The sequence below is a fragment of the Oncorhynchus nerka genome, linkage group LG27 (genome assembly GCF_034236695.1).
Source record: "Oncorhynchus nerka isolate Pitt River linkage group LG27, Oner_Uvic_2.0, whole genome shotgun sequence".
Classification (NCBI taxonomy): Eukaryota; Metazoa; Chordata; class Actinopteri; order Salmoniformes; family Salmonidae; genus Oncorhynchus; species Oncorhynchus nerka.
The window spans coordinates 24,294,044-24,308,388 of record NC_088422.1 but is presented as its reverse complement, the minus strand read 5'-3'; the positions used below and the strand labels follow the sequence as shown (position 1 = coordinate 24,308,388).

Here is a 14,345-nt window from a genome sequence, read left to right as displayed (position 1 = left end):
TGTACACTGTGAAACTCAATTAGGCCATTTAGCTATCCCTTTCTAACCTGAACTAAACAATTACAACGTTAGTCAGTGGATAACACATATAACACAGTAATATAGGGCACAGAACGCTAATGAAAACAAAACTATTTTATAAAATATTTGTCAATTTAGAAAAATTGTGGTTCCTTCTTATGGGTATCAGTTCCATTCAATGGACATTTTGGACTAAATGTGTTCCAACATTTGGCCAGCCTAAGAAAAAAACTAAATTGAAATTGACATAGATATAGAAATTGAACGGCAAGGGTTTATAATCGAAACAAAGTAGAACTTACGAGATAGAAGTCTTCAAAGCAGGGCAAATAACTGACATAGATGGCCTTCACTCACAGCTCGTCAATTTCGTCCTCTCTGGCTAGTTTAGTTTAAAGCTACAATTGGCTGGTGTTACTGTTATGCAGATCTCCATAAGGGTGGTAGCTAGAACTGACATAATATTGCTAGCTGACTTGCTGGGATAGCTATTAACGTTACCTTATGCCGTATTCTTATTTTTCTGGTATTAACTAAATTGTAGTTTAGAAACTGTTTTCGACATAACGTTGTCTTTATAACGGGGTTGATAGAGCTGTGGGAGCTTGACAAGTTGTGCCTGCTTTTGAAAACTTAGCCTGTTAGCTAGTTTAGCTAGCCGGGGGTTGGCACTGGGGATCAGACTCGGAGAGCTGACCAGCTGGCTTGCTAGCCACTTACTACCAGTCAGCTAGCTAATGTTATTGGCCAAGCTAACGGTACTGTAACAATGCAGGTTAACTAGCGAATATAGCTAACTGTTAAGGCTAGATAAATCGTTTCAGGTAAACTGTGGTGTAGCTAGTTAGCCTGACGACAAGAACACAACATCTTAGCTTAACGTTAGTCCTCGCTACTGTACTTTTTTTGTTTCGTGAAGGGGAAGAATGGAGAGAGATACTATTTTGAGATACATTGACAAATGAATTTTCATCTGGCAAAGATTGATTTACAAGAATTGGATCGGACCTGGCGTTGACAAGCAAGCTGTAAACTCGCCCTGCTAGCTAGCTAAGTGGGCTAACGGTAGCTGACTGGCGTCAACAACCGAGTAAGTTCTATAACGCGTTACGCTAACGCAACACTTTTAACGCTAGTAGGTATAAAAATGTCACGCACTGTACAGTAACTTTACATGGTATGGATTTGTATTTTCTGAAGTTGTAGGTGCAGCCCGTAAGATTGAGTTGACCCGAGCTAGAAAGCTACATTAAGCTAGCTGACTAACGTTGTTACGATAAAGTCGAAGCGAATAGTCACCATATTCAAGTTGAATTGCAAGACATTTGTTCCACTAGCTATACATCATAAGAAAAATAACTCATTTGTCATTACAATAGCATATACTTGCTAGTAGCTAGCAATCAAGGCCCAGTTTGCGTAGTTAACTAGCTGACGTCAACAGGTTACTTAGCTACTAGCTAACACTAGTTAACTAATTGTTTCACTAACATTAGCCAACTAAATAAGCTTGAAAGCAAGTTGTCAGGCACACATTTCTCATTTGTTTTTATGCATAATGTGTTTTCTGTTTGAATTGTATGGTGGTTAACAGTTTCTACACAAGTTTTCTGTGCCGATGTAGAGGTTATTGCTCCCATTTCTACCGGAAGTGGGGCGTAACTCTTGCGCGATAACTAGCTAGCTACGTATATACCCAGTAAAGTATGGACTGATTGTTTTTTTTTTACATCTAGTAATGAATAGGTGTAACATTAGGTAATTAATATATATCTGGACACCTTGAGTCACTCACACATTATTTGCAGTGTCGGCCTGGGTGATGTCTCTTGGTCACCCTCACTGCCACAGCCTACAATTCGCTCAAACATAATTTGCACTTCACTAAATCTGAATGCAATATTCATTCAATTCAGTTTTAAAAAATCGATGTATTGAATTGAAGTGCAATATCTTATACACATTGAAAATATTTAATTCAAATACAGTTTCTGTTGGCACTGAAGTCACTCAATACACCACCATGTCACCATGAAGATCCAAGAGACCATGAGTCAATGACATTACCTATTCTGCATGTACTCATGCAACATAGGCACACATAAGGATTTGGGTTTGCCCATGTTTTGAAACTCTAATTGACCGTTACTTCAAACCCCCGAGCTGACAAGGTTGAAATCTGTCGTTCTGCCCCTGAACAGGCAGTTAACCCACTGTTCCTAGGCAGTCATTGAAAATAAGAATTTGTTCTTAACTGACTTGCCTAGTTAAATAAAGGTTAATTTATTTTTATTAAACACCCCTTTAGCTCACATTACATGCATTCACTTTGCAGTGTGGTGAATATTTGCTCCTTGTGTCTGTGATGAGCTGTAGGCGGTAGCCAGTTCAGATTGCTTCCAAGCCTGCACAGATATACTGTGGAAAGTTGTAATATTATGTAAAGAAATGATAAGGCCTGCATCTTCACAACAGTTACTACAAAGCTGCTAACAAAGGTTTTTCTTTGATGAGTTGCTAAGTAATAGCCTTATACAAACTCTTGATGGTGTTATACACCAGTCTTCTGTGATTTTGATTCAGCCCCATTAAAAGGTCTTGTGCTCCTCTCTGTAATCATATTACAAGCTTTTGCCCAGAGGCAGCTTTTGTCATTTACTTCTTCCGATCAGAAGTTATTCATCTCGGCTCAACTTTGCCAAGGGCTTAACTCCTGCTTTGGTCTAAGTGTTTGTGTTAATTGAGTAGGGCAGTCCTATCATGAGCTGCTCATCTCCGGGCCCACAGGCAGTGTCAGGAGGTTGTGTGTGTACAGTGTGTGTGAACTCCGGTGGTACTGGTGGAGGATTTACAGTAGTCAATAGACCAAAACATCCAGTCATCAACAGAAGAAGGCACTCCTCTGCTCTAAGGCATCTTTGTTTCAAGGTTATATGTTTGTTTGTTATGAAACCCCTCTATTGCCTGCCGGGCAGTTGAAAAGTTTTGTGCTAGCCTGTTGCGCTTCTATGCTCAATTTCTTTGACTGCCACTACTATCTGTCATTGAGATGAATTCTGAGATCTTGATTGCAGACAGTTGTAGCACGCGCTGACAATGGGCCCCTCTGTATTGTAGCTCTCTGCAGACATTTGTTTCACGGTTTCCCTGCTAAGCTAATCAAAACATGAGATGCTCCGCAGTATGGTGGAACAACACTGGCTGTACTACTTTCAAAATGCTCTAACTAACCTACCTGTCTTGTATTGTCTGACAAAAGAACTCATCACCTTCCCTTTTCTTCTTCTTTCCCCATCTGCTGTTCAATGCAGGCAGCTGATTGCGGATGGCCGGTGTCTCTGTATTGGACATGGAGACGCCTTCATGCCCTCCGGTCCCTGTGCACCAGAACGGGACTGCTCACCGGGAGCCTCGGGGGTCCAGGCCAGCCACTGCTCCGGTGCTGCGGGTCCACCTCTACCACAGCAGCCTGGCTGGGCTAGACTCAACCCCCCTCAGCTACCCACCAGGGGACTACGTAGTCGAGCAACTGTGTGTCAATGCAGCGAAGGAGTGCAGTGAGTACCAGTCAAATTCTTTCAAAACAGCATGATAACGGTCATGAGTTTGTCCTCACTTAGTGACCTGGCCAAGAAGACCTCTGGACTCTAGTTGTAGACTTGTAACTTTAATAACTTAAAATCATAGTTTTTGGTTAGGTCCTGTGGGTTTGGCATGAGGTGTCCTTTCTGCACCAAAATGCATCATTGCATTTCCTCTGAAAAGGGATAGAGGGAATTGGGTTTGAATGGTATTTTGGTACAGTATTTTATTAGGATCCCCATGTAACTTACATGCTCATTGAGTTAATGTACTCCGTACTAGCTCAGACATAGAGGACTAGACACAGAGGTTATGGTCTTGGTTGATTGCAAAAATAAACTATATTATACACTTTGTTCCAGCCTGTCTACCTTTGTGCTGTTGTCATGGACGCGTAAAATATAATAACTAAGGTTAACCCGCATGTTTTTAAATGCCCACAAGATTTATTGAAAAGCAAAACATGAGGGACATTTTAAAGGACAATTCAACCACTTTTCAACCTCATTTTCATTATTTTCATTATCTCCAGCACAATAACTTAATAAATTGTAAGTCGCTCTGGATAAGAGCGTCTGCTAAATGACTTAAATGTAAATGTAAATAACAGTTGCTGGAAATAAGTGTCTACATACAGTATGTGAAAACTGAACATTTCTACATTTAAAAAAAAAACTTTTAATCCTACCCTGAGATGTCACAGAGAAGCATATTTTTAAGACCTACCTTCTCATCTTTTTAATCACAGATCATACAGACATGCTGTTTTAACATATGTAGACACTGGTTTGGTGCAGGAGATAATGAATATGCGGTTGAAACATTTCACAATTGCCCTTTAAGCAAACGGCAACAGGTACGTTTGTTGTAATATGTCCCAAGTTCCAACGGCTCAAATACAGGTCTGGTGTTTAATGACCTTTTGGTGACCCTGTAGGTAGAACATTTTATTATCGTAACATTCAAATCCTTTTCAAGTTTTTTATTAAGACTCAAGGCACAGTGCATTATCTGGTCTCCTAAATGTTGATGAAAGATACAATGTTGTTGTGAAATTAATCATGTTTCCATCCACAGTTTTTATGCGAGTAAAGTCATACAGCTGTCGTGACTTTTTTTATATACTGTGATGTAAACTGGACGTTTCGGCACAAATTATATAAATGCTGAAAGATCATTTGTTCGTTCGACATGGTCAGATCTTTTTGTGTCGGTAAATTTTTTTGGTGAGAAATGGTGGTGGAAACCATCATATAATAACCATCATCTCATCACGTGACTCCAAGTTTACTTTGATATGTTGTGTGGTTTAGAGGTCGACCGATTAATCGGCTATGCCGATTAACAATCGGTAATCAGCATTTTTGGAGGCCGATTACATTGCACTCCACAAGGAGACTGCATGGCAGGCTGACCACCTGTTACGCGAGTGCAGCAAATAGCCAAGGTAAGTAGCTAGCATTAAACTTTATATTATAAAAAACAATCAATCTTAACATAATCACTAGTTAACTACACATGGTTGATGATATTACTAGTTTAACTAGCTTGTCCTGCGTTGCAAATAATCAATGCGGTGCCTGTTGCGGTGCCTTATCATCGAATCACAGCCTACTTCGCCAAACGGGTGATAATTTAACATGCGCATTCTCGAAAAAAAGCACTGTCGTTGCACCAATGTGTACCTAACCATAAACATCAATGCCTTTCCTAAAATCAATACACAAGTATATATATATATATTTAAACCTGCATATTTAGTTAAAATAAATTCATGTTAGCAGGCAATATTAACTAGGGAAATTGTGTCACTTCTCTTGCGTTCTGTGCAAGCAGATTCAGGGAATATGCAGCAGTTTGGGCCGCCTGGCTCGTTACAAACTGTGTGAAGACCATTTCTTTCCAACAAAGACCGTAATTAATTTGCCAGAATTTTACATAATTATGACATAACATTGAAGGTAACAGCAATATTTAGACTTATTGATGCCACCCGTTCGATAAAATGCGGAACAATTCTGTATTTCACTGAAAGAATAAACTTTTTGTTTTCAAAATTATCGTTTCCGGATTTGACCATATTAATGACCAAGGCTCGTATTTCTGTGTGTTTATTATAATTAAGTCTAGGATTTGATATTTGATAGAGCAGTCTGACTGAGCGGTGGTAGGCAGCAGCAGGCTCGTAAGCATTCATTCAAAAAACACTTTCTTGCATTTGCCAGCAGCTCTTCACAATGCTTGAAGCACAGCGCTGTTTATGACTTCAAGCCTATCAACTCCCGAGATTAGGCTGGCAATACTATAGTGCCTATAAGAACATCCAATAGTCAAATGTATATGAAATACAAATGATATAGAGAGAAATTGTCCTGTAATTCCTATAATAACTACAACTAAAACTTCTTACCTGGATATATTGATGACTCATGTTAAAAGGAACCACCAGCTTTCATATGTTCTCATGTTCTGAGCAAGGAACCTAAACGTTAGCTTTTTTACATGGCACATATTGCACTTTTATGTTCTTCTCCAACACTATGTTTTTGCATTATTTAAACCAAATTGAACATGTTTAATTATTTATTTGAGACTAAATAGATTTTTATTTATGTGTTATATTAAGTTAAAATAAAAAATTTAATTCAGTATTGTTGTAATTGTCATTATTACAAATATATTTATAAAAGTCATCCGATTTAATCCATATCGTCTTTTTTTGGTCCTCCAATAATCCGTATCAGCGTTGAAAAATCATTATCGATCGACCTCTAGTGTGGTCCTCCCACTACGTCTCGAAATTTGAAACTATGCAGTTTATTAGGCACACATGCCAAGACCAGAGTTGGCACATTTGCTATTTAACATAACTGTTTTTGTGACCAAACTATGAGTAGAGTTGAAAATGTAATGGAAATACTTAACTTTAGATTTTTAGCAAAAAAATACAATTTTGTGTGCGCTACGTCATCACCAATGTTCCCTCTAAACTGTGCGTGTGCCCGAGACTGCCCTTGCAGAAATATCAGCTCACAGAGAGAAGAAGCACTGAGATTGAATTTCTCTCAACTTTCTAGAGCAGTGGTCACCAACCGGTCGATTACGATCGCCTTGTTGATCCAATGCATTCCTAGTCAATCGCCAAACATTTCTGTAAAAAAAAACAACGATAAAGACTTGTGTTTCTATTTCTTTGTATTAGTCTCGGGAAGTTGGCGGTATGTGCACCACGTTTAAAACCATGCCTAGAGAGAGACAGTCAATGAATACAGAAAAGTGTTGCTGTTTTTATGAATTAGTTCATGTTTAAGTTCTTACAACACTTTGTATTCAACATTTTTAGCGGCTTGGGTATTTTTTAATATCGAGGAATATTTCACTTTCTCTGTTCATAGAAGTAACAACATGCAGTTGTGCATGAGGCAGAAATAATGCAGTAAAACTCGTGTTTCGCCATCAGCTGGAAGAAGGTGTTCCTTTTTAGCCCGTTTCAGTGGATGAAAGGGAGAGCGGAGGGATGTTGAGAGGTGGACCCTCAGCCCAGTAAAATAAAAAGCAAATAATTTGAATGTATGCTCAATCAGCTGTGCCTCACAAGTAATACAACAACATGTCTAGTACCGGTGTGATCATATAGCCTACCTCAAATTTTGTAATATAATTTTTTTTAAATGTCCCAAACAACAATGCATTGGCAGGGCAGTTCAAGCAAAGCTAATATGCAGTGTTAATGTGTTGGGCCTTTAGCTTACTGCACAAACCTCATTGCTACAGTACTGTTTTTAATTGGTTAATGTTGCATAGTTATGTTTTTTAAGTCATGTAAAAAAAAAAGATCTGAGAGGTACAGTGAGGGGGGAAAAGTATTTGATTCCCTGCTGATTTTGTACGTTTGCCCACTGACAAAGAATTTATCACTCTCTAATTTTAATGGTAGGTTTATTTGAACAGTGAGAGACAGAATAACAACAACAAAAATCCAGAAAAACACATGTCAAAAATGTTATAAATTGATTTGCATTTTAATGAGGGAAATAAATATTTGACCCCTCTGCAAAACATGACTTAATACTTGGTGGCAAAACCCGTGTTGGAAATCAGAGGTCAGACGTTTCTTGTAGTGGGCCACTAGGTTTGCACACATCTCAGGAGGGATTTTGTCCCACTCCTCTTTGCAGATCTTCTCCAAGTCGTTAAGGTTTCGAGGCTGACGTTTGGCAACTCGAACCTTCAGCTCCCTCCACAGATTTTCTATGGGATTAAGGTCTGGAGACTGGCTAGGCCACTCCAGGACATTAATGTGCTTCTTCTTGAGCCACTCCTTTGATGCCTTGGCCGTGTGTTTTGGGTCATTGTCATGCTGGAATACCCATCCACGACCCATTGTTAATGGCTGAGGGAAGGAGGTTCTCACCCAAGATTTGACAGTACGTGGCCCCGTCCATCGTCCCTTTGATGCAGTGAAGTTGTCCTGTCCCCTTAGCAGAGAAACACCCCCAAAGCATAATGTTTCCACCTCCATGTTTGACGGTGGGGATGGTATTCTTGGGGTCATAGGCAGCATTCCTCCTCCTCCAAACACGACGAGTTGAGTTGATGCCAAGAGCTCCATTTTGGTCTCATCTGACCACAACACTTTCACCCAGTTTCCTCTGAATCATTCACATGTTCATTGGCAAACTTCAGATGGGCATGTATATGTGCTTTCTTGAGCAGGGGGACTTTGCGGGCACTGCAGGACTTCAGTCCTTCACGGTGTAGTGTGTTACCAATTGTTTTCTTGGTGACTATGGTCCCAGCTGCCTTGAGATCATTGACAAGATCCTCCTGTGTAGTTCTGGGCTGATTCCTCACTGTTCTCATGGTCATTGCAACTCCACGAGGTGAGATCTTGTATGGAGCCCCAGGCTGAGGGAGATTGACAGTTCTTTTGTGTTTCTTCCATTTGCGAATAATCGCACCAACTGTTGTCACGTTCTCACCAAGCTGCTTGGCGATGGTCTTGTAGCCCATTCCAGCCTTGTGTAGGTCTACAATCTTGTCCCTGACATCCTTGGAGAGCTCTTTGGTCTTGGCCATGGTGGAGAGTTTGGAATCTGATTGATTGATTGCTTCTGTGGACAGGTGTCTTTTTATACAGGTAACAAACTGAGATTAGGGGCACTCCCTTTAAGAGTGTGCTCCTAATCTCAGCTCGTTACCTGTATAAAACACACTTGGGAGCCAGAAATATTTTTGATTGAGAGGGGGTCCAATACTTATTTCCCGCATTAAAATGCAAATCAATTTATAACATTTTTGACATGCGTTTTTCTGGATTTTTTTGTTGTTATTCTGTCTCTCACTGTTCAAATAAACCTACCATTAAAATTATAGACGGATAATTTCTTTGTCAGTGGGCAAACGTACAAAATCAGCAGGGGATCAAATACTTTTTTCCCTCACTGTAGATTTCGTCTTGCATTTTGACTCAGAAAGTGATCTTGAGTCAGAAAAGGTTGGTGACCACAGTTCTAGAGTTTGCCCTGTTAACACTGTCAACGTTTCCCTTTAATGTGGCAATTGTGATCGAATCAACGCAATATTAGCCACTTTCAATGCAACATACAGGCAGAAAGCATTGGAGTAGGATTCTATTGTATTGACACACTACACAGAACGGTGCGGTATAAACAATCAGAGTTGCAGTAAGCTTTTATGCAAATAGACCATTGCCATATATAGATCTGTGCCATTTACTTGGAACTGGATTGTGTTTACAGCATGAGAGGTCGTGAGTAGATGCGCTTGTTTTGAGAGCAAAGCGAGAGCTGTATTAAGCCACGTGCAAATTTAGTTTATATCCTTTACTAGTTAGTGAGAGCTATTAGCCCAGTTATAGATAATTTGTAGTCAGCAAAAGGGGAGTTCTCGCTTCCTACAAGAGCACAAAACATGTACATTTCTAGACACCTTTGAAAAGGGAGAGAGGTAAAGAGCTTTTTTTTTTTGTCTTAAAGGGGCAGTGTAGTATTTTGAGATAGGCTAAGTAGCCAATAGGCAGAGGGTAGCATAATTTTTCTGATTCTCTGTAATAATGGTATGACAATAATGCATTTTATTTTGTAAAGTGGTTTCTTGCATCAAACAACACAACAGCATTGTCAGTCACCTCCTTGTCTGAAGGACAAGTGGATAAACAGTCAAGCCCTGTATGTTCTTTTTCAAAAGTCTCATGAAATGTAGACCTAGATTGAACACCACACATTGGCTGCTACTGTAGGCTGAATGATAGAACAGCTATTTCCATGTTAAAATGTTATGGGGTGCATTTTCCATTGTTTTTTTATGGAAGGCAACTCTGGTAGGCCTACATGATGATCAAATAGCCACTATTAAAATGGTAACTTAAAGCGGGTACAGCGTCAATGTTCGCAGTAAACGCTGGAAGTTGCACAGAATTTTCACAATGTAAGATTTTTCTTAGAGCAGACCTGAAATTTGCTCAGTGATGGAAAAATATTTGAGGGAGCATTGGTCTTCACACGCTGATTTTTATCCACAACAAGTATGTTTGTTGGAAACACCACTGGTGGGAAAATGTGCGTATTTTCTTAATGAGGATTTTAGAATATTCACATGAAATTCTGTCGCCAATTGGAGGGAACCTAGTTATTGAAACTAAAAATGTGTACCGTGGAAGTGCTTCATAAGCACAATGCATGCTATCTCATGATGTATCTTCTGTCTCCACTCTTCTTTAGGTGTGTCGCCTCTGTACTGCAGCCTGTTTGGGCTCTTCAGAGAGAGAGACGGCATGTGGTTCTCCCCGAACCATGTCTTCCAGCTAGATGAATATGCCAATGAAGACATGGTCTTCAGAATAAGGTATGTGTAGTGTTTTCTGTGCTCATGGTTTCTGCATTTTTGTTCGCTAGATCTCACGCGCTCTAATTATACATTATTAATTTCTCTCTCTGTCTGTCTCTCTCGCTCTCTGTCTCTCAGGTACTATTTCCCTGGCTGGTACAGCAGTGGACCTACGAGGGCATATCGGTATGGAGTCACCAAGGGCTCTGAGAGTCCTGTCCTCGATGACTTTGTCATGGCATACCTCTTTGCCCAGGTAAGAGTCAGTCTGTAACATAAGGAACCAAGCAATCTAGCAAATTGTCTCACTCTTCACTGTGATGATGTTTGTTAAGATTTGATCACTAAAGCACACGTTTGCCCATTGGTGCACATGTGGCCTTATTCCTTCAATAATGCTGTGGAAAAACAATGGTGGTTGATTGGCTGACATTTACTGTAGCCAAGCGGTATCTGAGATAAGACCATTGACTAGCTATATCCTTGAGGAAGTATCAGTATTGCTGTCAGACTGTTGTACTGTCTGTATGTATCGTGCTTTCGGAAAGTTTTCAGACCACTTCACTTTTTCTACATTTTGTTACGTCACAACATTTTGTTACGCCCTATTTATCTTCAGAGTTTGTACTGTTAGGTGACCTAAACTGGGATATGCTTAACACCCCGGCCGTCCTACAATCTAAGCTAGATGCCCTCAATCTCACACAAATTATCATGGAACCTACCAGGTACAACCCTAAATCCGTAAACACGGGCACCCTCATAGATATCATCCTGACCAACCTGCCCTCTAAATACACCTCTGCTGTCTTCAACCAGCGATCACTGCCTCATTGCATGTGTCCGTAATGGGTCCGCTGTCAAACGACCACCCCTCATCACTGTCAAACGCTCCCTAAAACACTTCAGCGAGCAGGCTTTTCTAAACGACTTGGCCCGGGTATCCTGGGAGGATATTGACCTCATTCTGTCAGTAGAGGATGCCTGGTTATTCTTTAAAAGTGCTTTCCTCATCATCTTAAATAAGCATGCCCCATTCAAAAAATGTAGAACTAAGAACAGATATAGCCTTTGGTTCACTCCAGACCTGACTGCCCTTGACCAGCACAAAAACATCCTGTGGTGTACTGCATTAGCATCGAGTAGCCCCGGCGATGTACAACTTTTCAGGGAAGTTAGGAACCAATATACACAGGCAGTTAGGAAAGCAAAGCCTAGCCTTTTCAAACAGAAATGTGCATCCTGTAGCATAAACTCCAACAAGTTCTGGGAAACTGTAAATTCCATGGAGAATAAGAGCACCTCCTCCCACTGCACTGAGGCTAGGAAACACTGTCACCACCGATAAATCTACGATAATAGAGAATTTCAATAAGCATTTTTATATAGCTGGCCGTACTTTCCACCTGGCTACCCCTACCCTGGTCAACTGCTCTGGACCCCCCCACAGCAACTTGCCCAAGCCTCCCCATTTCTCCTTCACCCAAATCCAGATAGGTGATGTTCTGAAAGAGCTGCAAAATCTGGACCCCTACACATTAGCTGAGCTAGACATTCTGGACCCTCTTTCTAGAATTATCCCCCGCAATTGTTGCAACTCCTATTACTAGCCTGTTCAACCTCTCTTTCGTATCGTCTGAGATCCCTAAAGATTGGAAAGCTGCCGCGGTCATCCCCCTCTTCAAAGGGAGAGACATCCTAGACCCAAACTGTTACAGATCTATCCTACCCTGCCTTTCAAAAGTCTCCGAAAGCCAAGCTAACAAACAGATCACCGACCATTTCGAATCCCACCATACCTTCTCCGCTATGCAATCTGGTTTCCGAGGTGGTCATGGGTGCACCTCAGCCACGCTCAAGGTCCTAAATGATATCATAACCGCCATCGATAAAAGACAATACTGTGCAGCCGTATTCATCGACCCGGCCAAGGCTTTCGACTCCGTTAAGTCACCGTATTCTTATCGGCAGACTCAACAGCCTTGGTTTCTCAAATGACTGCCTCACCTGGTTCACCAACTACTTCTGTGACAGAGTTCAGTGTGTCAAATCGGAGGGCCTGTTGTCCGGACCTCTGGCAGTTTCTATGGGGGTGCCACAGGGTTCAATTCTCGGGCCGACTATTTTCTCTGTATACATCAATGATGCCGCTCTTGCTGCTGGTCATTCTCTGATCCACCTCTACGCAGACGGCACCATTCTGTATACTTCTGGCCCTTCTTTGGACATTGTGTTAACTAACCTCCAGACGAGCTGCTTGCACCTGCCCGCCCGTCTAGCATCGCTACTCTGGACGGTTCTGACTAAGAATATGTGGACAACTACAAATACCTAGGTGTCTGGTTAGACTGTAAACTCTCCTTCCAGACTAACATTAAGCATCACTGATCCACTGCGACCTGTATGCTCTCGTTGGCTGGCCCTCGCTTCATATTCGTTGCCAAACCCACTGGCTCCAGGTCATCTATAAATCTTTGCTAGGTAAATCCCCTCCTTATCTCAGCTCACTGGTCACCATATCAGCACCCACCCATAGCACGCGCTCCAGCAGGTATATTTCACTGGTCACCCCCAAAGCCAACTCCTCCTTTGGCCACCTTTCCTTCCAGTTCTCTGCTGTCAATGGCTGGAACGAATTGCAAAAATCACTGAAGCTGGAGACTCACATCTCCCTCACTAACTTTAAGCATCAGCTGTCAGAGCAGCTTACCGATCATTGCACCTGTACAAAGCCCACCTGTAAATAGCCCACCCAACTACCCCATCCCCATATTGCTGTTTATTTTTTGCTCCTTTGCACAATTTCTTGCTCCTTTGCACTCTACTTGCACATTCGTCTTCTGCTTATCTATCACTCCGGTGTTTAATTGCTGAGTTGTAATTGTTTCGCCACTATGGTCTATTTATTGCTTTACCTCTCTAGTCTTACTTAATTTTCACACACTGTATATATACTTTTCTATTGTGTTACTGACTGTACGTTTGTTTATTCCATGTGTAACTCTGTATTGTTTGTGTCACTTTGCTTTATCTTGGCCAGATCACAGTTGTAAATGAGGAGTTGTTGTCAATTGGCCTACCTGGTTAAATAAAGATGAAATAAATATAAAATAATTGAACAGCCTTATTCTAAAATGTATTACATAATTATTCAGACGCTTTGATAAGAGACTTGAAATTGAGCTCAGGTGCATCCTGTTTCCATTGATCATCCTTGAGATGTTTCTACAACTTGATTGGAGTTCATCTGTGGTAAATTCAACTGATTGGACATGATTTGGAAAGGCACACACCTGTCTATGTAAGGTCCCACAGTTGACAGTGCATGTCAGGAAAAACCAAGCCATGAGGTCGAAGGAATTATCCATAGAGCTCTGAGACAGGATTGTGTTGAGGAACAGATCTGGGGAAGGGTACCAAAAAATGTCTGCAGCATTGAAGGTCTCCAAAAACACAGTGGCCTCCATCATTCTTAAATGGAAGACGTTTGAAACCACCAAGACTCTTCCTAGAGCTGGCCACTGGCCAAACAAAGAATTTGGGGGAGAAGGGCCTTGGTCAGGGAGGTGAACAAGAATCCAATGGTCACTCTGTCAGAGTTCCTCTGTGGAGATGGTTGTCCTTCTGGAAGGTTCCTCTATCTCTGCAGCACTCCACCAATCAGGCCTTTATGGTAGAATGGCCAGACGGAAGCCACTCATCAGTAAAAGGCACATGCCAGCCAGCTTGGAGTTTGCCAAAATACATTTAAAGGTTGCTCAGACCATGAGAAAGAAGATTCTCTGGTCTGATGAAACCAATATTGAACTCTGACCTGAATGCCAAGCATCAGATCTGGAGGAAACCTGGCACCATCCCTACAGTGAAGCATGGTGGTGGCAGCATCATGCTTT

At 41.2% G+C, this 14,345-nt stretch overlaps 1 protein-coding gene across 2 annotated transcripts in view; it reads left to right on the top strand.

The window, feature by feature from the left end:
* Positions 1 to 421: 421 nt before the first annotated feature.
* The window catches only part of jak2b (Janus kinase 2b), a 46,270-nt gene continuing 32,346 nt past the window's right edge, over positions 422 to 14,345 (top strand). For both annotated transcript variants that reach the window (XM_029637437.2, XM_029637436.2), the window contains exons 1-4: positions 422 to 1,111; positions 3,333 to 3,578; positions 10,347 to 10,470; positions 10,591 to 10,708. In XM_029637437.2, the coding sequence (XP_029493297.1) occupies positions 3,347 to 3,578; positions 10,347 to 10,470; positions 10,591 to 10,708 (474 nt within the window). In that variant the 5' untranslated portion in view covers positions 422 to 1,111; positions 3,333 to 3,346. The remainder of the gene's footprint in view (positions 1,112 to 3,332; positions 3,579 to 10,346; positions 10,471 to 10,590; positions 10,709 to 14,345) is intronic.